The 26,294-nt window shown below is 42.8% G+C and overlaps 1 protein-coding gene across 2 annotated transcripts in view; it reads right to left on the bottom strand.

Moving 5' to 3' along the window:
• Camkmt (calmodulin-lysine N-methyltransferase) overlaps positions 1-26,294 on the bottom strand; it is a 391,397-nt gene that overhangs the window by 47,138 nt on the left and 317,965 nt on the right. The window contains exons 4-7 of one of the 2 annotated variants that reach the window (XM_075955374.1): positions 13,911-13,971; positions 12,044-12,098; positions 10,923-10,986; positions 2,508-2,574 (exon numbers count right to left, since the gene is read on the bottom strand). In XM_075955374.1, coding sequence (XP_075811489.1) covers positions 2,508-2,574; positions 10,923-10,986; positions 12,044-12,098; positions 13,911-13,971 — 247 coding nt within the window. The remainder of the gene's footprint in view (positions 1-2,507; positions 2,575-10,922; positions 10,987-12,043; positions 12,099-13,910; positions 13,972-26,294) is intronic. The other variant, XM_075955375.1, reaches the window with a different exon arrangement.

Raw genomic sequence — 26,294 nt, 5'->3', positions numbered from 1 at the left:
CCCTAAGCAATAGAGGAGAGGGTGCCTGAACTGGCCTTGCCCTGTAGTCAGATTGATGACTATCTTAAATATTATCATAGACTCTCCATCCAGCAACTGATGCAAGCAGAGGCAGAGACCCACAGCAGAGCATTGGGCTGAGCTCCCAGAGTCCAGTGGTAGAGAGGAAAGAATGAAAAGACGAGCAAAGAGGTCAAGACCATGATGGGGACACCCACTGAAACAGTTTACCTGAGCTAATGGGAGCCTTCCAACTCTGGTCTGACAGCAAGGGAACCAGCGTAGGACCAAACTAGCCCCCTGAATGTGGGTGACAGTTGTATGGCTGGGGCAGACTGTAGGGCCACTGACAGTGAGACCAGGATTTATCCCTACTGTTTGTTCTGGCTTTTTGGAACCCCTTCCCTCTGGAGGGACACCTTGCTCAGCCTAGATACAGAGAGGGAAGGCCTTGGTCCTGCCTCAAAGCGATGTGCTAGACTTTGTTGACTCCCCATGGGAAGCCTTACCCTCTTTGAGGAGAGGATGGGGATGGAATGGGGGTAGTGAGGCGGGGAGTAGTGGAGGGAGCAGGAGGAGGGAGGGAGTGGGAAATGGATTTGGCGTGTAAAATGAGAAAAGATAGGTTTCTTTAAAAATAAATTTTAAAAAACGCTCTGAGTTTTTACAGAAGGGGAAACTAACCACAATTAGTCTGTGATAAAAGCAGAAAAGGAAAACAAAATAAAACACCCCCCCCCAAAAAAAAACAAAGAGAAAACAAGCTTCTCCTTAGGGAATCCTGTATAATTATTGAAACGCAATCTCTATGTCTTTATGTCCTGCCATGTATCAGAAAAATACATTTAGAAATAGCATTCTTGAGAGGAGACACATCTGACTAAAGGCCAGGCACTAAGCATTTGGGAGCTGCCCTGTGCCAAACAGCAACATTTTACGTAACTTAATAATTTCATGAAGAGATAACAGAAAATTCTATTGCACGTCCCAAGTTAAACACTTGACATTTCATTCTTTAAAATGCAACATTTTAGAAGTCTAGATATGTTTATTAATTAGTGATTATTAACACTCAGTAAACAACATTGTGTCTTGTAAAAACACAATCTCACTGCACAGCGTGAAGCTGAAGTCTATCATTCCCTGATTGCATATGCTGAAATACACTCATATGCTCACAAATGACCTTAAGCACTAAATAAATGTAGATGAGAACAACATAGAAAATGCACTTTTGATTGATAACTAAAAGACCAGGTTGAGAAGCATGTCCCAAAATGAAGTCTTTTCCAGAACGAGATGGAACCATAGAGGCAGGGCTTGGCTGAGTCTCCCTCCCGAGTGCTCAGATCGCAGACATGCCATCGTGCCCAGCAGCACTTTGGTTTTTATCCATTGTGTCTGTTCATTCAACTGTTTTTCTCAAACTACACGGTCAGGGTAGGCAAGTGTCCTCGATATAGAGAAAACCTATAACACTAAGGGATGCCAAAGTAATAGTGAAAGATGACATAATTCCAAATGGAACTGTTACTGTAACGAGATCTGTAGTTAAATACACAAAGGGAGACAGATACAGCCATTTCGTGCATACTAATGGTGGCATTCTCCTTCTAGGTCAGCTGGCCACAGGGTGGGCATCACACAGCGTGCAGTGGTTCTGCCTGGGGAAGCGTTCTCCTGCTCTTGAGAAGAATGGACAGAATCTAAAGGGACAGGACCCCTGGACTGGTAAAACCATCAATAGATCAAGATGTCTTAGGTGCCGCACTATTGATGGCCTGGGCCAGATGCTTTCGTAGTTTGAAAGCTGACAATGAGTGATCTCCACCATGACACATCAGGACCAGCAGAAACCAGTAGCAACATTGTCCACTCTGACCCCAAGTCGTGACAAAAATAATTATTTAAAACAAAAGTTCCCAGGGACTGCCAGAATCCTCTAGGGGTGCAAGACTGCCTATGCAGAGGGTCACTGGAAGGCACTGAAGAAGGCCTCAAGCTGGGCTTTTCTCAACCTCACTCTGCATAATCTTAGCCAGAAAGTGGGCCGGAGAGGTGGCTCCGTGGTTAGGAGCACTGGCTGCTCTTCCAGAGGACCCAGGTTCAGTTCCCAGAACCCACAAGGCAGCTTACACCTGTTTGAAACTCCAGTTCCAGGGGATCTGACACCCTCACACAGACATACGTTCAGGAAAAAAACACTAATGCACATAAAAAATAAGATAAAATATTCCCGAGCCACGAAGTGACCCTAACTCAGCGAACAATACATTATTTGAGTGTTCTATACAATATGTAGTTTTGCTGTTCTCAGCTACTGAATGCAGTGTCTGCTTGCCTGAGGGGAGTGTCACAGGACACACGTGCAGTGCTCAGAACGGTGCCTGACACACAGTAAGTGCTCAGCTAACATTATCTGTTATTACTGTATTAATCCATAGCATCAAGAAAGCAGTTTCAGCTGAGATGTTTCAAATCAGACAGGAGGCGGAAGGATATCTTACCGGCTTGACACTTTCTGAGCCTTAAACACGCCCGTCTTCCGATTGCTTGTGATGATGCTGTCCACATCTACAGGGCACAGTTAAGGAAACTTTTGCAGTGGCTATCAGCTGACTGAGAAAGAACCTGAAACACACTGGCTTCTTACCACAATGGGATCAACGCAGAAAAAAAGGGAGCGGTCGATGCTGTAGAGTGAAATGCCAACTTACCGCTGGCAAGATCTATTCGTACTCCAGCTTGCAATTTTACTGCCCATGGAAGGAGCATCTAGGTAGCATCACGGCAGGACCCAGAGGGTATAAGCTGGAGGGCACAGCTGGGGAACATGAGCTGCTACGCCACTTCCCCAGGGCAATCAGGCATCCAAAGACAGATGTCCTTCAGTCAGTGAGGACAGCAATGGCTTTCCGAATTGAAGTGGTTCCATTCTCCTGACCACCTGTAGGGGAGGGGAGAAGAGCAGCGGGGGCAGTGTTGGAAGGAGGAAAAGAGAGGTGGGGAAAAACTCGGAGCATCTTTGGGAGAAGATGCAGCACTGGTGAAGAAAGCCATCCTAGTGAAGGGTCCCTTGAAGAACTACTTTGGCCTCTGGCCATGTGCTGGCGAAGAAGACTCATGCAGAAGAGCCACGTTTATATTAGAGAAACTTTGCGTGACATCCAAAGACCCTTGGGAAAAATCACATCTGGTTCAACATCAGGAAAAGCTGGACTTCAGATCTACAAAGGGCAGCGTGGGTGTTTATGAGCGCTGCTATTTCTCTCTTTGCTCTGGACTGACAAAGCCTTCTGAATGTACTAACACCCAGACACTCCTGCAGACTTATTTTCTGTACTGACCTCTGTCCCTGGCTTCCCCTGGTTTCCTAACTTCTGAATACCCCCACCTTCTCATGTATTAGACCTGACACATTTCCTCTAAGACGCTTCGCAATCCCTCTTCTGGAGGAAGGCAAGTTTAAATAAACAAGAACTCAAAGAATTTCAGTGAAGGCTGCAATCTGAATGAAATTGGGCCCATGGGGAGGATACCAGGCAGACAGCGATGTGCCCCTATTGCTCGGGAAAACAGATTTCCTGAATGTTCAAAGCAAACGCTGGCCAAGATCTCCCTGCCAGAACGGAACTGCAGGATTCTTAAACCCAAAGCTCTGCTTGAACCGCCAGGCACACCCATTCTTCTCCGAGTGAATAAGCAGGTACTGTGTGATAGGGAGGAAAAATCAATTAGGTCCCCTAATGATGGGCTTTGTGGGTTTACAAAAGTGCCATAATGCAGACTTTTTTTTTCCCTGGGTGAACTTTCCTGTATGCAAATTAAATACCGTTAAATTACATTCATTAAAAAAATAAAGGAGACTAATTTGCCTACTTGTTTTGATGAACTAAAATGACACATCGGCCTACAGTTTCTGTCTATTTCAGGAGCGTTCTAGATGGAATAGATTGCAGGAAAGGACGCCTGACATCTTCCTTCTGAGGAGCACAAAATTAGTAGAGTCAACTGACAACTGTTTTTTTATTAAGTCCCCTCCCCTAGCCACACCCTATTCTGCGTTTCCATGGCACCCAACTGCCTGCCATTCTGTGCCGGCACACCTGTAGCGTCCCATGAGTGCACGACTAATCTATCAAGCAAAACATATTATTTTGTTAGTGGAGGTAATACTTTTTTATAAAATAGTCTCAGGGAAGCTAAATTATATAACTCGGAAAACCTATTAATAATTTTTAGTAAACATCTTAACACTATATACTTTATACAGTTGAGAAACCCGTGACCCTGGGTGGTCAGGCTGGAGCGAACGTGGTTATTTAAGTTCCAAGAAGTTATTTTTCTTAAAGGAAAATTTCACAGTGGTATTTAGGCTGCTTTATTTTTAGAACAGGGCAGAAAATATATTTTGAGGTTTAGAAGGGCTTTTAAAAATATATCAAGAGAATCACAAGAGAAAAGACGGCAGTGCTGTGTTAAAACATCACCTGAAGAGATAAACTCTGATATTCTCCCTTCCTCCCCCCTCCCCCCCCGCCATAGGTCAGATTTTGATGGTCTTTCTGGACGGCACTGTGTCCAATAATAGATTTTATCAACTCCCTGTGTCACCTCGGGGTAATAAAGGAAATCCAATCAAACTGAGTCAATATGACCAGGATAACGTTCAACACAACAGACCTCATCGTGCTCTGTGATCTGCATCCACTTTCCAGAAGGTCTCAGTGGGAGGGGCTGGCTGCCAGGGAAGCCTTCCTGTGGTTTCTGGATGAGATGGGACTGGGGGAGCTGTCTCAGTCCCCTTGACACGGCAACTGCTTGTGGCTCAACAGGAGCCAGATTTCTACGTCTAGTGTCCTTCTAGAATGCTCCGGAAATGCCAGGAGGGATGCTTCATTTCAATTATCTGTTTATTCTTAAAATATATACTCATATACAATACCAACAAAGGCCTTTTAAGTCAATTGTATATATTATAGGTATATAAAATACGAATGTCACTGTGTAACCGGTAATTGTATGTATCAATTGTATATACATTGGGAATCAGCTTATTATTTTTAAATTATTTTAGGTGTATGGGTGTTTTGCCTACATGTATGTATGTGTACCATGTGTGTGCCTAATGTCTTTGGAGACCAAAAGAGGGCATCAGATCTCCTGAGACGGGAGTTACAGACAGCGGGGAGCCATCATGTGGGTGCTGGGAATTGATTCCAGGTCCTCTGAAGATCACCCATGAGCTATGTGTCCAGCCCCAGTATTGTTCTGTAGAAAAAGATTTCATTTTAAATTATGTATTATGTGTGTCTGTGTGTGGGCATGTGGATGTGTATGCGTGTGTCCTGCAAAGACCAGAGGTGTTGAATCACCCCTGGAACTAGGAACCAATCTGGAGTCCTCTGGAAAAGCAGTAGACACCCCTAACTATTGAGACATCTCTGCGACCCAGTCTTGTTTGAACCAAAAAATATTTAAAAAATAACACTGTGATTCATGAGGCTTTGTCTTTTGATTTATATTATCGTTGATTTCATTGGGGAATTAAAAGGGAGGGAAGAACACTAAGATTATAGCATAAATCCTATTTTTTAACTGTTTTTCTTTCTTTTTAAGATTTTATTTTTATGTGCATTGGTATATACATTGTCAGTGAGAAGGTGCCAGATTCATTGGAACTGAAGTTACAGGCAGTTGCGAGCTGCCATGTGGGTGCTGGGAACTGCTCGTCCTCTGGAAGAACAGCCAGTGCTCTCAGCCTCTCCGCTATCTCTCCAGCCCGACATAAATCCCATTCATTTTGATCAAATTACTTTTTTAAATGTTCAAAAGCGGCATTTTTTTTCTGATTTAAGGCAACATACTCCTCTTTTTTGTTCTATATTGTTTTTTGAGACAGGGCTATTCTGTGTAGCCCTAGCTGTCCTAGAACTTGCTCCACAGACCAGGCTGATCAAACTCAAAGATCTGCCTGCCTCTGTCTTCCGAGTGCTGGGATTAAAGGCGTGCGCCACCACCGCCTGGCTCTGCACCACTCTTAAATCTGTTCCTTACTTCAACAAATCGAGAGCAGACACCAAGTCTGCTAGCAATGACACCTTGCCGCTTATTACATTTAGGCATGACAGGCCCTTTTTTCCACCCCCCATCATCAGGTGCTGAGGAAATACAAGACAACACTCACCCAAGTATTCTCACCTGTGGTGAACCAGAGTCATTTAGAGGCCTGGCAACAGGCAGTGCCATAAGAACGAAGCTGGCTTCTTATGCTAGTTTTGAAACTTACTGCTGCATAACCATGGGTCCAATGTCTCTGAGCTCCAAAACTAAATAGGAACAGTACTATCTATTTTATAGATATGATAAGTTAGATCTAGAGGTATAAAATATATCTCTATATAAACGGTATATATAGATATATATCTATACAAATGATACATAGATAGAAAGTATATCTATTTTATAGATATAATTTTAGTAAGTCCATTTTATAGGCTTATGGGGTCTCCCACAGGACAGATTCAAGACATAGTGGGTGCATAACTCATGCCAAGTTTATCATTTTTTGAATAATCCAACCTAAAATGTTTGGTGGAATAAAAAGGCAAGTGGTTGCCCCTAAACTGAAGCTTCACACTGAGTCTCTCCTCCGAGGGCTCAGAGTTAATTATGTGACTATTTACCTTAGATCTGAAAGAAGTGGAGGCATCAACCAACTTTTGCCCTGCACCCTTTCTATGTAGCACCATGTTCTCAACATGGCAAAAGTTGTGTCCCTAGTGGGTGGGGACGTACTGTCTTACTCACCATTTGAAAGGCTAGGCTGTGGCTTAAGGCTGGAGTGATTGCCTCCTGTGCTGGAGGTCCCAGCTGGCAGCCTGGGGAAGGGAAGGGAGACACCATCTGACCACTGCACAGTGAGGCTCATAGGGCTCATGTGTGCCGCACAGAAGATGGAAGGCTGGCGTCACAGGACGATGGCCTGGGATTTGCAAGTTCTCTGCCAGCCCCAGCACAGGCTGCACCCCACCCAAGAGGCTCTCCACTCATTCATTACACAAGCCAGGGATTCTATTTTAAAGATGGCAATCCTGAGCATCTCCTGTAAAGAGTCATGGGATTTACCTGGCTTTGGAGACTCCTAAGCCCTAAGTTGAGTCTATGCACACAAACCACTGGGATAAGAACACAGAACACTGCTCCAAGCACAGGAAGATTCTGAAGATAACACTATAGATGTTGATGGGCCAAGGTTGGGTGTTTTAGGCGGATCAGTTAGTGATCATGACCAACTAGGTTGTTTTATTTTTCTTTTCCTCCTATCTTCCTTCCCTCCTTCCTTCGCATAACCCAGGCTGGCCTTGAACTCCTGCCTCCAGCTCCCAAGTGCTAAGATTATAGACAAGTACCCTATACCCCAGTTCTACTTCTACTCAACATGGCTTGCAGGGGGCTTTGCAGCAACCAGAATTTAGCCTGCCATCTTCCTTCCCTTTTCTTCTCCCATTGTGTCCACTAGCTACACACCTAAGTAGTTACTATATATGAATATTTAGGGGCTTCTTCCCTTACTGCACTCAAAGGGAAATGCCAAAGGGCATTTTTGTATGCTGTTTTAAAATAAATTTGAGGGGTTGGAGAGATGACTCAGTGGTTAAGAGCACTGGCTGTTTACTTTGATCGCCAGCACCACATAGTGGCTTATAACCATCTGGGACTCCAGTTCCAGGGGATCTGGCGCCCTCTTCTGGCCTCTGTGGGCACCAGCTATGCACACGGGGCACACGGGGCACGGACATACATGCAGGTCAAACATCCATTTACAAAATTAAAATAATAATAATAAAAACAAAATTGAAAACTGGGTAGACCACATGATCCCATTTTCTTCTTATCTCTTATGTTCTTGTGGGGCACAGAAGAAATGGTATCTTTAGGGAAAGATGGTTTTCAGGATGGGGATTCCTGGATTAAAGTCAGTACCTTAAGGACTAAGAAAAACTTCAAGGAAACTTACTCATGAGTCTGAGAAAATATTCAAGATATAAAGTTCATTTTAGCTCAATTATTATTATTGTTGTTGTTGTTGTTGTTATTTAGATAAACCTCTTTGCAGTGAATCTCAGATCCACGGCTAGCTTCCCAGGGTCACGGCAGAAAGATAAACGGGCACACAATTGGCTAACATGCTTTTGTGATCTATAGGTCCAGACCTAATCTCTCTGTTGTCTCACATATTAAAAGTAAAACAAGCTGAAATAAAATAACAAAACATTCTATTCTTCCTAAAGAATAAAAAATAAAAACCAGAATGGCAGAAGCTTAAAGAGACTAGGAAATAAACTGGTTGGATTCATTCCGTTCAGAAGCTGAGAACAACAGAACAATTTTAAAATGATGAGACTAATACACAGGCGAATACGCAGGCGACGAGTGACTGCCAGGTCGATTTTTATCATTTCTCTGGTGTGTTCATTTGTTTCTTAATGTGCTCATCTTGCCCATTAAGAATAATTAGCAGCTTTGCTTAGAGATTTGTTGGCTTCTGGCAATGTTTCCCCCCCACACACACTTTTTTTGTTGTTGTTGCTATTGGCATCCACCTTTCCTTTTTAGAAAGTAATTTTTGGGTAACTGCTGTATAATTTGGGCTTCCTAAAAATATAAGGGAAAGACATAAACAGTGATTTCTAAATGAGTTGTTTGATCTATATGCATGGGCAGGATGCGATTTGGTGAATGAGTTGTTCTTCCAGAGGGGGCACACAAACGGGGAGGGGATTCACTCATATTAACCTCACTCAGCAAAACAGATTACAAGGCATGCCTATTGTGAGCTGTTTGCAAATCAAGAACAACATTAGTATTAAAAGCAGGAAGCCACATTGCCAATTTTAAGGCTTTTGCATGCTTTTTTCTCTTAATTAAAATAAATTAGATCTACTTACAACAGAAAAAGGCACACAAACATGGAACGAGCCATCATAAAAACCCAACCCTATCAGGAAGGTCCTAAGAGATGAAATAAAACGCAGGGCCAGTTTGGGCTGCATCCTGAAAGGACCTACTTCATCTGCATTGTAAGGTTCTCCCTCCTGCCCTTTGGCACCCCGCTATATTAAACCCATTGTAAAACCCAGCACAATAAAGCACTCACGGGGCCGAGCCTCTGAGGACCAAATGTTAAAAATCCATTTTCTTGGGAGGGGGCTGTACCAATCATTTCTTTGAAAGGCCGGCAGAGTGAATGGCAGAATCTGAGATTTCCTCTCTGATTTCAAGAGCTGGCATGGCATCTCTACTGCTTAAAGCGAAGGCGTGATAATAATTAATGACATTAGCCTCGCTTCTCTCCTTTGGACACTCTGTAGTATGTAGTTCAATCATAATTTTAGTACAATTAAATTTACATACGGATTCTGGATGCTCCCCACAGTTTGATGATAAAAAGTTCTAATTGATTTCTGGTGCCTTTAAATAAAGTCACTTGGCGACTTCATGGGGCGGGGGGGAGATCCGAGGGTACTGGGCCCAGTTTGAAAGTTTCTGTAGCCAAAAGATCTCTTTCTTGTTCTATATCCCTGTCTTTCTAAACTCAGAAAAACACCATGTGGGCTGAGCAGGTGTACCTGAGAGCTCCCCTCGCTCTGTGTTCCCTGACAAGGAGGAGCACAGAGAAATGATGTGGGCACAGAAGAAACCAGAAGAAAGAAGCGAGAGTGGAGCGGCAGTCGCCTTCAGGAATATTTAGAAAAACTTGCCAGTATCAAGATCATGATTAGAACCCTACGTTTAAAAAAAAGGAAGCGCCTTTTGTGATCTCTTTCCCTGGTGTGAAAGGCAAAGATTGTGATTGGCTGTTTTCCCTTCCTGAATTTTTTTTTTTTAAAGAGCTGTCAGGCAATTAGCTGGGTGGGGCTCTGCAGAGCTGCAGAACAATATTAGCGAGCAAGCTTCTCAGTCCTCCTTCCTCTATGTGAGGAGCTGATGGAGCTGCTGGGAATTTTATTTTCGAAAAAAAAAATTACAGAGCAGAGGAAGGAGGAAAGGAAATCAAAAATAGGCTTTATGTAAAATGCCACAAAATTCAAAGCTGCTTCAAGTCTTTGAAGGGCCTGAAAATTCAAATAAGGGTCCTGTCTTCCTCACCATGTCAAAAAAAAAAAAAATCCAAAGCAAACAGATCTTCCACCACTTTTCCTCTCAATTTCTAACGGCTGTTAACGACGCCGAGCACATCAGCGAGGCGGCTAGAGTAGCCATAAATTGTGCTTGCTTCCTTAGTTAAAGTACAGTTCAATTTCCTGAACTCTGTGTACATATTAGGAAAGCGTAATCTAATATAATGGGGTTTGAACTGTAATGGCATAGCAGGGGAAAAAAAAAGAGATAGCATTTTAATCCTAAATAAAAGGAGATCATGAAGGAACGATAGCTGTTTCCAGTGGGGGAACATAGGCAAGTCCTTAGCAATTAGCATAGGTCCAGTACGGCTGGCGTGTGCAATATTACAGGCTTGGAAGCTAGACATGAATATTTCCAGGCAACACCAAATAAAGTAAATAGCAATTTTAATCTGTGTTGGGCTGGAAGACCTTACTGAAAATAAAGAGCGAGAATGCTTCGAAATTATGAAATAAGATTTTGAATTGCCTCGAGAGGCGCACAAAACATCGGCTCCTTCAGTGAGAAGTGTCTGTAAGCCCTAAAAAAATAAATAAATAAACATATGCAGTCAACTGCAGTGAGTCCATATATTTCTAGTTTTTCTTAATTACTGATCATGTGTATGGGGAGCTCTTTTTTAATGCCCGTACTGTCTTTCTTTCTATCAATTGTTACTCAGCCCGGGGTGGTGGTGGTGGGCGGGGGGTTGGGAATGAGCACAACAAACCGGCTTTCTATCTGAATAAGGATACTTCTGATGGCCTTTTCATTCCCATCAGTTAACAGAACTTCTTTGACATCTGCAGAAATAGCAACCTGGAAAGAGAAAAAAAAAAAAGAATAGAGCAAACAAGGAGCAAATACGCTTGTCTGTGCGGAAGTGAAGACAGGAGTGACAAGCCTTCAGTATCATGCTACCTCACCTATTCCTCTGTAACAATCTTCAATCTTTTTTCATTTTATGTCTGCATTATTTTAATCATTCAATCAAATCAGTCAATACTTTTATCATTCCATTTGCGGGAGCCTCTATCTTGCTATCATTCTGTTGGGTAATTGCATTGTGACAGCGGATGATGGCATTCTGAGAGGCTTTCATTTGTGGGCTCCTGTTTATCTAGTAGAGCCATCATCCAAGGCTGTCACTCCGCCTTTCAGCCCGCTGCTGTCTGGCTGCCTGATGCCCTTCATATAACTTTGCATTGCAGGCAGATGGCTTTGTGAGGCTAATTTTTTTGTGAGCTTTGACATGCTCGCACATTGGGCTGTAACCTCGACACATTGTATAAGAGCGACAGGTTTGTCAAATGCCAATCAGGGTAACAATATGCTTTTATTTGTAGAGACATAAAAACTTGTCTAATGCACTGTGCTGCTACATAATATCTCCCGAATACATGACTCAGAACCCAGAGAATGGGGAACGACGTTCCTGAATGGCCAATCTAATTCAAAAGAATCTAATTACGGAGCGCTCTGGATCATGTTTGTTGGTGTAATAACGCAGGCAAAACATTAGCAGCTATCTCATGCGCTCCAACTGTGATTGGCCAGGCTATTCCTGTATCTTAGCAAATGGGACTATAATCTGAAAAAAAAAATGCTTTCGCTATGGCAAAGAAAGACTGTGCGAGGCCTGGAATGTCACAACAAGCGATATTGACTACACTGAGGTAAAATGTCTCTGCTCATCGAGGCAACCATAAAATCAATATGATCCGAAAGTAAGTCAATCTAGAAGGTCTCTCAAGACCTGGCAGCTTGACCGCAGCTGATGCTGTTGACGGTTCTCTGACCCAGCAGTTGGAGGCCCTGGAACATTTTTTCTTTTGTTCCTCCCTCTGAATGGGATTGGAATTGAGAAAAGACCTACCATGAGCCCAGCCAAGCATGTCATGCCACCCCCGAGCTCACACACAGCAAGGTCCCTGAAAGAGAGAAAGAAACGGTAGAACCCATACAAATGAGATGAAATGGTCAGAGCCACATATATGTTACAGGAACAAATCGCCATCTGCGGTAAGGACGACACTACCGGGGAGTTGTGGAGACGCGACTGGGCTACCTCATGTCGTTTTGCGTTTTAAAAATAATTATGAAATAGAGAAGTCACAAAGCAGGCAAACCAGTGGGGGTCCCTTCATTAGTGTTCACTGCAACGTTGCCACCGCTGAGCTGAAAAATCCGAGAAGGTTCCCTTTCTCCCCTTGTCAATGGTGCTGTCTTTTAGAACTGAACTAGCTAGAGTAGCGAAAGATAATTGTCAGGAAAGGATAACATTGTTAACCCACATTCATGCCTTCAAAACCAGTTAGACGAGTAAACGAAGAATATATATGAGTGTGTGTGGACTTACGTTAGAGTCACACACAACACACAAATAAATGCAATCCTGGTTGTTTGGTTTTTTTTTTTTTTAATTCTTTAAAGAAAGCTGAAACAGTTTGGAAGCTGAGCCACCCCCATAAAGCACAATTACACAAAGAACATTTAGCAATTAACCCTTAGATCACAACTGACCCCGCACAACTGCAACAAATAAGCGAGGCAGGGAAGGCACGGGGTTAAGCCAGCGGACCTGAAGTCCCGGCTGGGCTCAGAGGGAAGGCTGGGTGCGCCAATCTGCACCTACCTTCCCCCTTTGGGCCGAAATATCAGCCCTCAACGTGTGACATTCTCGCCCTGGCCCACTGCTTGCTGGCTGGAGTTTAAGCATAGCGAGATTAGGAAATGCCAGTCTTCAGGGCAGCCATGTAGCCCTGATCCAGGGCTGCCCTCTTTAGATGTTCTATGCTTAGGGTCTTAACACTGTTTCTTCCTCCCAGTTTGAGAAGTTGATTACCCCACGAGGGGGGAAAAAAGCAAAATGAAAGGGGGGTGGGGTGGGGAAAGAGGACATTCATATTAGGAAATATTTGAATGTGTATTTAGTTATTCAAAGCAATCACAGACTGCTTGGTAAGTATGGACCCAAAGAGCTTCAAAAATTACATGGTATCAACCCAAGCATGTAAGGACATATGGTTAAAACACACCATGACCACCAATGGTGTGTTATGAAACATGATGGACTATTAGGGAAGCGTATATAGGATGCTCATAAAAGGACAATTAAAATGGAAAAAAACAACTTGTACTTTCTGGTTGTACCAAAGAGCTCCAGAATTTTTAAGTAAAGACTCTTTCCCCCTCTTTCCTAAGTCCCAGGAAATCATGGTTTGATACATAACACATATTAACAGTTGAGATTATTGATTTGTTTAGTATAGTAATTTATATTATACATATTGTCGAGGACACAAGAAATACCTTTAAAACTAGAACATCTTCAAGGAATAGCCATGAGGCATTTGTCAAAAGCACTGGTGACTTCCCCAGCAGAAGTTAAAGAATGTGTTTATCGTGGGGACCCTTTTCTTTTTGACCTTCACAATCAGCAAGGATTGATTGCGCCTTCCCTTTGTTTCCCCCAAATCAAAGCGAAATAAAATGCCTCAAGTGAAAATCAAAAGCCTTTGACACACAGCAAAAAGCTTGCTGTGCAGAGCTGTGCAGAGCTCACACCCCACGGCAATGCAGATCCGCTCAGAAGCAACACGTGTTCACAGCAACTTCCCTTTTCTCCTCCTTCCTTTCAATAATTTACAGCTTGAAGGCTGTAGAGTGGACCTTTTTTTTTTAATTCACAGATTCAATAACCATGATAAGCTAAACAAATATCTTTTAAGTGTGGCTCTTACCTGAATATATTTCTGTGCTTGAGGCAGTAGTAAGCCAAAACCTCCTCGGCTGGCCAGATGCCTGGAAACACAAGAGCGGAGATATTAGGATAACACAGTCTTTTTCTTCCAGACTAGCTTTTCAAAATGAAGACTCAGGACAGGCCATTGCAACTCGAACCAAACTTAATATGGTGGCTCTGTGCCTTGCGCCAGATCATGACTTTCCTTGGCTGTTATTTTCGTTACGGCTGACGTTATGACTCTCCCCAGGGCGACAGCAAAATGGCCTCCAGAAACTTCAGTCACAATAAAACAGAAAAACGATGAACAACCAACGTTACAGATATCAGAAGTTAAATGTGGATGGTAGTTCCAGTGGATCTTAATCTTATTTATGCAAAATTAAGACACATAAGTTGAAGACTTGCTATATATGTAGTTCCTGTAGTGGGGGAAGAATGGGAAAAAACTCACTTTAAGGGGCAACTAAAATTGCTGAGGTCATTCTATATTGGGGGGTATTTGAGACAGGGTTTCTCTTTGTAGCCCTGGCTCTCCTAGAACTTGCTCTGTAGACCAGGTTGGCCGCAAACTCAGAGATCTATCTGCCTCCCGAGTGCCAAGATTAAAGCCTTGTACCACCACCACCCAGCTTTCTACACCTTTCTATATTAATGCCTTAAGAATATCCACAATTCCTTCATTTCTTTAATTAAAACATCAAATTGCAGTATAAAATTGAGATATTAATTTCACCAATTTTGGCATACCTTTAAATCCAACAGTAATCCTATACACTAAACTGCCTGGAAAGGCATTTCCAAAGATCATCACTTATACATTTATTGAGAAGACAAAGTTCAAGAATGAATATGAATTGCTTCCCAGGTAAATATGTTGGAAGCCATAGTTACTGGTGGTTGTCATAGGATGGTCAGATTATGTTGGCTCTTAATATTTTCTCTATACTTTTTTGTGTTTCCAAAATTTTTACAATGAGCTTATATTACCTTAGATATGATTAGAATAAATTATAGCCTCATAAAAGTTATGGCTTCCTCCAAGGAATCAGCCTTAGCCATCAATTGGGGGACCCCCTCCCACTGGGTTTCCTTCCTGGGAGGTTAAAGATGCCCCATGGCCCTGGGAAAGAGCGGCTGTATCTCAGCACTCAGCACAAAGTTAAAGACATTGAAAACTGTAGCGGCGTAAACGAATGCAGACAGATTGTAAAAATATATATAGTTTTAATGTAGAAATAGACTTACAGAACCACCGTTCCTGCGGAGACCAGGAAAGCAAAAGAGGCAGCTGGGAGCATGCTCGCCAAATTTATAGGCAGACATTAGCCCGAGGCGAACACGCCCCCCAAGGGGCGGGACTTATCCCTACAGAAAACAATTGATTTTTCTCCAGAGATGAGCCTCAACATAAGAAATGTAAACATTTCAAAGAAGAAGATGTAAAGAAATGAAAGCAACCAAAGATAGCGGATGGATGAGTTAATGGCAAGGAAGAAGAGGTCGCTCCAGCAGGCACCTTACAGGGAAGTCCCACAGGGTCTTTCTACTCCAGTCTCCCGGCATTTTCAGTAGAGAGGAAACCATGGGAAAGAACAAAGAAAAGCAGCAAGAGGTGTTTGGAAACACATTTGTGGGAAGGCACACAAGTGGGAGAGTGTAGCAGTTAAGACTACAGGTACCTGAAATCAGACCATTTGGGCTCCGGTCCCTGCTCTGCAGTGCTAGATAGGTTGGATAGGTTACCTAATCTCTGTGCCTTGGACTTTTCATCTGGAAAGAACGTGATTGCAACAGCAACTTCACAGAATGGCTCTGAGATCAAGTGAGTGAAAGATGCAGTGTGCTTAGAACAGTTCCTAGCTCATAATAAGCACAAAGGAAAAGCAGGTTGTTGCTGTTGGCAAAGGAGGGTGGAAGAGTAGATAGAAGAGAGAATGTGTGTGGACACAGAGAGAACAGTAGAGAGAAGAGAGAATGTGTGTGGACACAGAACAGTAGAGAGAAGAGAGAATGTGTGTGGACACAGAGAGAAGAGAGAATGTGTGTGGACACAGAACAGTAGAGAGAAGAGAGAATGTGTGTGGACACAGAACAGTAGAGAGAAGAGAGAATGTGTGTGGACACAGAACAGTAGAGAGAAGAGAGAATGTGTGTGGACACAGAGAGAACAGTAGAGAGAAGAGAGAATGTGTGTGGACACAGAGAGAACAGTAGAGAGAAGAGAGAATGTGTGTGGACACAGAACAGTAGAGAGAAGAGAGAATGTGTGTGGACACAGAACAGTAGAGAGAAGAGAGAATGTGTGTGGACACAGAACAGTAGAGAGAAGAGAGAATGTGTGTGGACACAGAACAGTAGATAGAAGAGAGAATGTGTGTGGACACAGAGAGAACAGTAGAGAGAAGAGAGAATGTGTGTGGACACAGAACAGTAGAGAGAAGAGAGAATGCGTGTGGACACAGAACAGTAGAGAGAAGAGAGAATGCGTGTGGACACAGAACAGTAGAGAGAAGAGAGAATGCGTGTGGACACAGAACAGTAGAGAGAAGAGAGAATGTGTGTGGACACAGAACAGTAGAGAGAAGAGAGAATGTGTGTGGACACAGAACAGTAGAGAGAAGAGAGAATGTGTGTGGACACAGAACAGTAGATAGAAGAGAGAATGTGTGTGGACACAGAGAGAACAGTAGAGAGAAGAGAGAATGTGTGTGGACACAGAACAGTAGAGAGAAGAGAGAATGTGTGTGGACACAGAACAGTAGATAGAAGAGAGAATGTGTGTGGACACAGAACAGTAGAGAGAAGAGAGAATGTGTGTGGACACAGAACAGTAGAGAGAAGAGAGAATGTGTGTGGACACAGAACAGTAGAGAGAAGAGAGAATGTGTGTGGACACAGAACAGTAGAGAGAAGAGAGAATGTGTGTGGAACACAGCAATTATCCTAAGAGTTGGCAAAGATGGAGAACCATTTTTACCACTACTTTATCTGGATCCCGAAGTCATAAGACCCTGTACACCTCCCCACAAAAAGAGCTTCATAAGAAAACAAAGTACAGCCAGGTGGTGGTGGTACATGACTTTAATCCCAGCACTTGTGAGGCAGAGGCAGAAGAATCTTTGTGAGTTCAAGGCCAGCCTGGTCTACAAGAGCTAGTTCCAGGACAGACTCCAAAGCTACATGGTGCAGGAGAATTGTCTGTATTCTGTAAATCATGTTCTAAATAAATGCTGATTGGCCAGGCAAAAAGTATAGGCAGGAAAATCAGACAGGAAGTAGAGGTGGAGCAAAGAGAACAGGAGTATTCTGGGAAGCTCCCTCTGCCACTCCTGCCCAGATGACCAAAGAAGCAGGATGTGATCTACCCTGCTGAGAAAGGTACCGAGCCATGTGGCTAACATAGATAAGAATAACGGGTTAATATAACTTATAAGAGTTAGCAAGAAGCCTGAGCTAAGGGGCCAATCAGTGTATAATCTTATGGAGACCTCAGTGTGATTTTCTTTGGGACTTGCCAGCTGTGGGAACCGGGCAGGACAGAAAACCCAAACAAGCAGGCCCTCATGTTACAGCTACAGAAAAATCCTGTCAGGAAAAACCAAAAAAACAAAACAAAACAAAAACAAAAAGCCTAAAGTACATAATAAAATTCTCTGAAGGCAGAGTCAAGACAGTGTTCTCACTAAGTGGGTGTAATCACTCTGAGTACAAGGCTGTGAGGGTATTTTTTAAAGTAATGATAGGGGAAAGGTATTTAACTAAAACTTAGGCCCCAATGAAGAATGAACGTAACTTCTAAAATGCATAGCCTTTTCAACTCATTTATATTTTTTTTCAAGAAATTACAGAGTGATTTTTTTAAAAACCAAGTTAAATACAAAGATCAAAAGGCTAAATTTCTACCATTAGCAACAATCACTGTTAATGTTTTAGACATCATTCCAAAAACCTTTCTAATCATAAAGGTATCTCACCCAGTTGGGATCTTCTCATTCAGGGATTCAGTAACTTGATTTTACCCCCATTCAATAAGGCATAGGAGGAGTCCATAACACTGAGCTCACACTCCAGTTGTGTCATTTGTACCAACAGCCTCTCGTGTACATCAGCATTCAATTAACCCATTTCCTCTTATTAGATAGCTAAGTGGGGTTCAAAGTTTGTAATAGTATAAATATCAAGAGAAGGATATGCCTTCTCCTAACATATTATTCCCCATACTTAGATATCGGATATCTGGTCAAAAACCAAGTACTGAGATGGCTCAGTAGTCAAGAGCACTTTCTGCTCTTGTAGAGTATTGGGGTTCAATTCTTAGAACCCACATAACGGCTTACAAATCATCACTAACTCCAGTTCCAGTGTATGCAACATCTTCTGGCTTCCAAAAATACCAGGCACGTATACTGCACATACATACATGTAGATAAAATACTCCTACATGGAAAATAAAAATAAGCAAATCCTTAAAAACTTGAGTATGATCTATATTCTGATTAAACAGTTAGTAAGAAAGCCTGAGCTAATAGGCCAACCAGTTTATAATTAATGTAGGCCTCTGTGTGTTTCTTTGGGACTGAATGGCTGTGGGACTGGGCAGGACAGAAATTTCTATCAACAAATGGCGCCAACATGGACAACTAAACCCACTTAAAACCTGAGAGAGTTTGGGAAGTAATTCTAGGCACAAAAAGAACAGAGTTAAGGGGGCTGGAGAGACAGCTCAGAGGTTAAGAGCACTGGCTGCTCTTCCAGAGGTCCTGAGTTCAATTCCCAGCAACTATATGGTGGCTTAAAACCATCTGTAATTCGAACTGGTCCCTTCTTCTGGCATGCAGAGTGAACACAGTATACATAATAAATTTTTAAAAAAAGAACACACACATACACATGCATAAATTAAATAAACAAAAACATGGCTGTCATTAAAAAAAAAAGAACAGAGTTAAGCATGGCTTCTTGGTGGCAGCATTTTCTCAGGTGGGCTCTGTTTGCTAAAAGCAAGCACATCTCATTTAAGAGAGGCTTCCTGATTCAGTTTTAGTTGCAAAATCCTTGCAGCTCTTTTAATAGGACCCACCACCAAACACTTAAATGGTATTTATGGATAGCTAACAACATGCTTCTTGGTGGGGGCAGGGACTTTGAAACTCCATAGAGTTGTAGCAATAAACATGGCTCCTGCCAGTACCTCTGCCATGATGCTAGACTCTTAGAAAGCTAAGGAATGGGGTGGATCCAGTTGTCAAAGCCACGGCTTTAATCCTAGCCATATGGCTTAGCAAATTAAAGACTCATGAGGTCAGAAAAAGAGAAATGTACAGTAAAGATAAATTCAGACCAAAAAACCCCCTCTAGATGGTTTACATTGTGTTTAAAATATATGTTGGCTTGAGAGAGAAAGGAAAAAAGATAAAGTCCTTAAAGAAAGAGAGTAGTTGGGTGTGGTTGCACACACCTTTAATCCCAATACTTGGGAGGTAGAGGCAAGCGGATCTCTTTTGTGTTCAAGCACAGCCTGGTCTACAGAGTGAGTCTAGGACAGCCAAAGATACACAGAGAAACCCTGTCTCAAAAAAAAATCCCACAGAAATTAAAAATAAAAATAAAATAAATAGAATTTAAAATAAAGCCACATAAAGATGGAAAATACACAGAAAATCTGGATACTATATGCTATTATGTTGTCTTTGAATTGGTTGACAGCTGGGGAAGGAGCAACAGCTGCTAAAAGACACTTGATGATGGTGGCGCACGCCTTTAATCCCAGCACTCGGGAGGCAGAGGTAGGCGGATCTCTGTGAGTTCGAGACCAGCCTGGTCTACAGAGCTAGTTCCAGGACAGGCTCCAAAGCCACAGAGAAACCCTATCTCGAAAAACCAAAAAAAAAAAAAAAAAAAAAAAAAAAAAAAAAATTCTGCTGTAACTCGGGAGGCAGAGGCAGGCGGATCTCTGTGAGTTCGAGACCCAGCCTGGTCTACAGAGCTAGTTCCAGGACAGGCTCCAAAGCCACAGAGAAACCCTGTCTCGAAAAACAAACAAACAAACAAACAAACAAATAAATAAATAAATAAATTCTGCTGTATTAATCAAACATATATTTTGAAAATGTCTTGACTTCAAAATTTAAGTCAAAAGATATGTTACTTTGGAGAAGAGGTTTTGCTTTTGTTATCACAGAAGATGAGATGTTGTGGATTCACTCTGGGCTAAAAAAAATCATATTTGATCAAGGAAGACCCCCTGAAGATCCAATATTTCAGAGACCTCTGTTGGAGTTTCCTCTGAGTTCTACATCCAGAACAACCTCAAGACTGCTGGCTAAGATGATTGAGCCTCACAGAATATTCCAGTCAGGACTTGACCATAACCCTAAATTTTCTTTAGGTACCCATAAGATTATCAGGGCCCCCAATAAGCAGGAGTAGCCTGAAAAACTATGCCCACATTCCCAAAAAATGGATTTTCGATGTTTGTCTTTGTTTAGAGTGTTGGTTACAAGTTGTTATGGATAATGGTCAGAAGAAAAGCTAAACAAAGGAGATTCAATTCAAAGCTCTTGTTTTGAAAAAAAGAGGGGAGAAGTGCTGTGGGACAATGGTCTTGTATCCATTTGTCACTTGTACTGATTTAATAAAATGCTGATTGCCCAGTAGTCAGGCAGGAAGTATAGGTGGGGCAACCAGAACAGGAGAATTCTGGGAAGAAGAAAGAGTCAGTCTGCAGTCACCGCCCAGACACAGAGGAAGCAAGATGAGAATGCCTCACTGACAAAAGGTACCAAGCTACATGAATAACACAGACAAGAATTATGGGTTAATGTAAAATGTAAGAGTTAGTTAATAAGAAAGCCTGAGCTAATAGGCCAACCAGTTTATAATTTAACAAAAAAAAAATGTAAGTTCCAGACTGGTTCTCATGACCTAAGTTCTGAATCATATGTAAAAGTGAAAGGGGATTGGAAATAAACAACTTTTAAAGAATATTTGTTTCTTCAAAGCCATACCAAGTCAAGGCTTTAACAATCTATTTTAAATCACAAATAGCTTAATTTGTTGATTATATACATAATGGGTTTCATTAGAGCATTTTCATACATACATACAAGTTTATTTTTCATAACAACCCTCTATTCCTTTCTAATCCCTTTTCTACTCTCATTTGGTTTCAGCACTTGGTGACTCAGTGAGTTCCAATAGAGGATCTTAGGTGAACAATCCTAGGAATATGGGTTCCCCACCAGTGGTTGCAGCACTGAAGAAAACATTCCTCCCTCCCTCAGCACCATTAAGTCCCCAGAGATACTCAGGGGTTGGGGTAAACACCTCCCCACTACTGCTATTACCTTCCTATAGGTTCTTGCAGGCCTCTTTGGTCCCTCTTCTCCATATGGAGGGATGCCCACAGGCCCAGCCTTGCATGGATGGCCTGCCACTAATCACACCTGCTGTAGATCAAGGGTGTAATATCAAGTCCTGAAGAGAACACACCTCACCACACTTTCCTCCATCCCTTATACTCTTCCTGGCCCAGCTTCTGCAGTGCCCTGCAGTGGTCCTTAGAGGGAGAGTTACAAAAGTCTTACTCATGGTTGAGCATCCAAAGTGGCCATCACTTTGGCTACAAATGAGTCATGCAATTACCATTGCCCGCTTTAGGAAGGAGCTTTTCTGACCAAAGGCAACGACTGCACTAATCTAAGGTATGAGCATATTCACTTAGAAGATACGTTGAGGAGCACATTGTGTTCTTCTAGTGAAACAATAGTCATAGCTTCCCCAGTAGGATCTAGGTCCTCCACAGCCATGAGCTTTTGACCAGGCTGTAGTATAGGATGTGGATTCCCTCCTGAGCAGTAGGCCTCAGATCTCCCTCTTGTCACCAAGTTGCTTGTGCTGCCCCCGTGGGCACTTGTTGCTCTGTTGGAGCTGCAAAATCCACAGCCGAGTAAGATGTTGATGATACCAATGACACTGAGATCCCCCACACTCCAGCCTGTACAACACCAGCTGGCACTATGAGAGCTAGTTAGCAGGACCTGGCTTCCACCCTGCTTCTAGCTTGATTTCTGTATATCCTGCAATCAAGGTGTGTGGAAGATGTATTTAACAATTAGGGTCTTTTTTTTGTTGTTGTTTGTTTTGTTTTTGAGACAGGGCTTTTCTGTGTAACAGCCCTAACTGTCCTGGAACTAGTTCTGGTAGACCAGGCTGGCCTCGAATTCTCCCAAGTGTGTGCCACTACCACCCGCCAGCAATTAGGTTCTTATCTATTTCTGGTAGGCAAGCAACAATCAAGACAAATTCCTGTTATTTTATTGTAAACAATGTTAAAAATTTTTAAAGCATCATTATAAATCAAGACTAAGAGAAGACATTTCAACCCCACTAGGGTGGCTATCATAAAAATGTCAGACAATAATAGTGTGGGTGAGGTTATGGCAGGAATATAAAATGGTATGATTTTGCAAAACTGTTTTTGCAGTTGCTCAAAACATTAAGCAGTTAAATTTAGATGACTGTATGATCCCATAATTCTATTTCTTTTTGGGGGAGTGGGTGGGGGGGGTGAGACAAGGTTTCTCTGTGTAACAACCCTGGCTGTCCTGGAACTCGCTTTGTAGACCAGGCTGGCTTCAAACTCACAGAGATCCTCCTGCCTCTGCCTCCCAAGTGCTGGGATTAAACGTGTGTGCCATCATGCCCAGCCAACATTGCACTTCTAAGAAAAAATGAAAATACACATGTAAAGCATTTATGGCAGCATTACTAATGGGTGTGCGCTGTCACATGCTACAAGATATATGAACTCAAAAGCACACTAAGGAAGCCATTTACAAAGGACCACATGCTGGATGTTTGCATTTTTTCCTTTTTTAATTTTTTTTTTAAGGAAAGAAAACAAACTATTCTTTTTCATTTTACATACCAATCCCTGCTCACACTCCCTCCCCTCCTCCTACTCCCTCCAGCTCCCACCCCCCAATGCCCCCCACATCCACTCTTTTAGAGAGGGTAAGGCACATTGCTTTGGGGAAGAGCCAAGGCCCTCCCTACTATATCTAGGTTGAGCAAGGTATCCCTCCAAAGAGAATAGTTCCCAAAATGTCTGTACAAGCAGTAGGGTAAATCCTGGTGCCACTGCCAGTGGCCCCACAGTCTGCCCTAGCCATCCAAGTGACACCCACATTCAGAGGGTCTAGTTTGGTCCTATGCTGGTTCCTTCCCTATCTGGCTGGAGTTGGTGAGCTCACATTAGCTCAGGTAAACTGTTTCAATTGGTGTCCCCATCACGGTCTTGACCTCTTTGCTCATATTCTCACTCCTCCCACTCTTCAACTGAACTACTTTGGAGCTCAATTTGCATGAAAATGGATGGAACTAGAAAAAACAAACATCCTGAGTGAGGTAACACAGACCCAGAAAGATGAACGTGGTATGTACTCACTCATAAGTGGATACTAGTTGTAAAGCAAATAACGAGCCTACAGTCCATGACCCTAGAGAAGCAAAGTAACAAGGTGAACCCTAAGAAAAACATATATAGATCTACTTAGAAAGGGAAACAGACAAGATCACCTGACAAAATTGGGAGCATGGGGGTGGGGGGAGAAGGAAGGGCAGAAGGGGAAGAAGAGGGGAGGAGAGGGGGAAAGAGAACTTGAGAGAACTGGATAGTCAAGATGGAGGAAGGACCGAGATGAGAGCAAGGAAAGAGATGTCTTGATTGAGGGAGCCATTATGGGATTAGCAAGAAACCTGGCTCTAGAGAAATTCCCAGGAATCCACAAGAGTGACCCCAAGCTAAGACCCTAAGTAATAGAGGAGAGGGTGCCCGAACTGGCCTTGTCTGGTAGTCAGATTGATAAATATCTTAAATCACACCATAGAAACTTCATCCAGCAACTGAAGGAAACAGAGGCGGAGGCCTGTTTTTAACAAGGCATTTACCAAAAAGAGGATGGAGAGATGAAGAGAATTTATACAGATCGAATGCTGAGCCCTTCCCCCACCAGCTCACCCCCACACTCAGCCTCCTTCGCCTTCAATCGGCATTTTCTATTCCTACATTACATTTAATTAGAAACGAATTACCAGATACCTGAGGAAATGTGACAGATATCAAAACTTTTTCCCATGTCTTAACTTAATGACTTCTCAACCATTTACCTTCCAGTTTCAAACCAGTACTGTTGCTATGCGCTCCCAAATTCTACTGCCTTGTGAATTTGTGCCTAAAAATAGAACGTTATAGTGTTCTTAAGTGGTTTTTTTTTCCAAGATTTTTTTGAAGACTTATTTTCACTTTTTGTTCATACATATGGGCATGTGTCTGTGTGCAGTCATACCATGTGTGGGCGGCTGTCCTCATGGCACAGATGAGGGGAGTGATCCTCAGGACCTGAAGCGGCAAGCGGGTGTGAGCTGCCTCGCTTGGGTGCTGAGAATGGAACTCGGGTCCTCTGGAAGAGGAGGGAGTGCTCTCAACTGCCATGCCGTCTCTCAGCCTCTCAGAGGAATTCATTCGAATAAATAAATGCATAGCTGAACTGCTAAAGCCCCTCCTTTGCATATAGCTGTAGGACTGGGCTACAGTCTGAGACACAGCAGCTGCTCTTCTCCCCTCTGTATAGACTTTAGCACAGATGCATGATGGGCATTTTGGAAGAGCAATGAGCAGCGCGGTGAAGCACTTTAGAGCACACTCAAGCCAAGCACAGCAAAATGATAACGTCCCACGATTTTAGCATTTCATTGATATTGCAGGGATTTCTGAATCGATGATTGACCTTTCTGCTATACTCCTGACATCTGCTCCCAAGGGAGAGCAGTACCCACAGCGATATTTAAGTAGCTAAATTATTGATCTAAAAAAATGCATCACAATGTTCTAATTAACAGTTTATTCTAGAAAGACATGTGTCTTCTCCAAAACCCATCTCACAGGAGAAGACAGATCCTTAAATCATCAGTTCTCAACCCGTGGGTCATGACCCCTTCGAGAGTAGCATATCAAAGATCCTGCATATTAGATATTTACATCATGACACATTATTCATATTAGTAGCAAAATTACAGTTATGAAGTAGCAATGAAATAATTTTAAGGTTGGGGGTCACCACAACATGAGGAACTGAATTAAATGTCGCCGTGTTAGGAAGGCTGAGAACCAGTACCATAGATGGTACTCAGGAACAAGAAGTATCGTATTTCTCGGAGTCTCAGCTTAAGCCAAATGAGTCTCCTTTACAGAAGAAGAGGCCTCCTTTATCTCCTTTACCCGCTGGGTTTCTAAAAGCAATGGCTAAAAAAGAGTAACATTTTAAAAATATTCATTCATTTATTTGAGACCAGGGTCTCATTCTGTAGCCCAAGCCCATGTGGAAGTCACTACGTAGTCCAGGCTGACCTCAGATCCAAAGCAACCCTCTGGCTTCAGCATCCCACTGGGATTACAAGCAGGAGTCACTGCTGCCCAGCTGCGAGGACACTGTCTGGAGAGGAAGTCTCAGAACTCCATACTGTGCTTAGATGTCTATGGTCATTTGGGTTCATCCCACCTCACTTTTCTTCGGTTGGCTCCCTATAGATGTGTCTATCAGAATTGGACCTAGTGAACTTGACAGACTGCAGACAGCCTACAGCCAGATAACACCACACACACACACACACACACACACACACACACACAGAGAGAGAGAGAGAGAGAGAGAGAGAGAGAGAGAGAGAGAGAGAGGTACGTACACACACAGGCATGCACGTACTCAGGTACACATGCACAGATGTCTGGGTAGTAACAATGATAAGGAAGGTTGACAATAAGATGGATTTAAAGTACGCAGCTACTTTTGTTGTTACTGCTAGGGAAAAAGCTAGTTTAGAAGTGTTTTAAATGCCAACTGCTGTGGCTAACCTAGAGTCAAACATCCATCATTGAGCTGATGGTTGAACACATCCTAAAGTTACACTTCATAGGCCATTTTCAGTGTTTTTACTGTCTCTTCTTTTCCTTTAATTACACTCACATTTTTCTTCTGTCATTGATAGGTCAGCCTACAATAGCAATCAAGAAGAGGACTACAAAATGCCTGCAAAATATTTATTAGCTAAGCACTGTATTTCCGATCTTGGGGATTAGTGGGGGAAGAGACAGGATGGTACCGAGGCCTCCTACTGGTCAGAGAAAGAACCCCAATGTGCCAGTTATAGCTGTGACACATGCTGTGCAGAAAAGGCAGAGATGTCGCAGGGGACCCAGCTGAGTTGGGAAGAGGTTGGTCGGAAAGAGCCCCCCAAAAAAGGATGCTTCTCCATGCAATTAACCATGGAAGCTGAGATTCCAGAGGACACGGAGCAAACAAAGGAGGAAGAAGAGGGG

Source organism: Microtus pennsylvanicus, chromosome 21, assembly GCF_037038515.1.
Source record: "Microtus pennsylvanicus isolate mMicPen1 chromosome 21, mMicPen1.hap1, whole genome shotgun sequence".
Taxonomy (NCBI): Eukaryota; Metazoa; Chordata; class Mammalia; order Rodentia; family Cricetidae; genus Microtus; species Microtus pennsylvanicus.
This window is presented reverse-complemented; position numbering and strand designations above follow the sequence as displayed.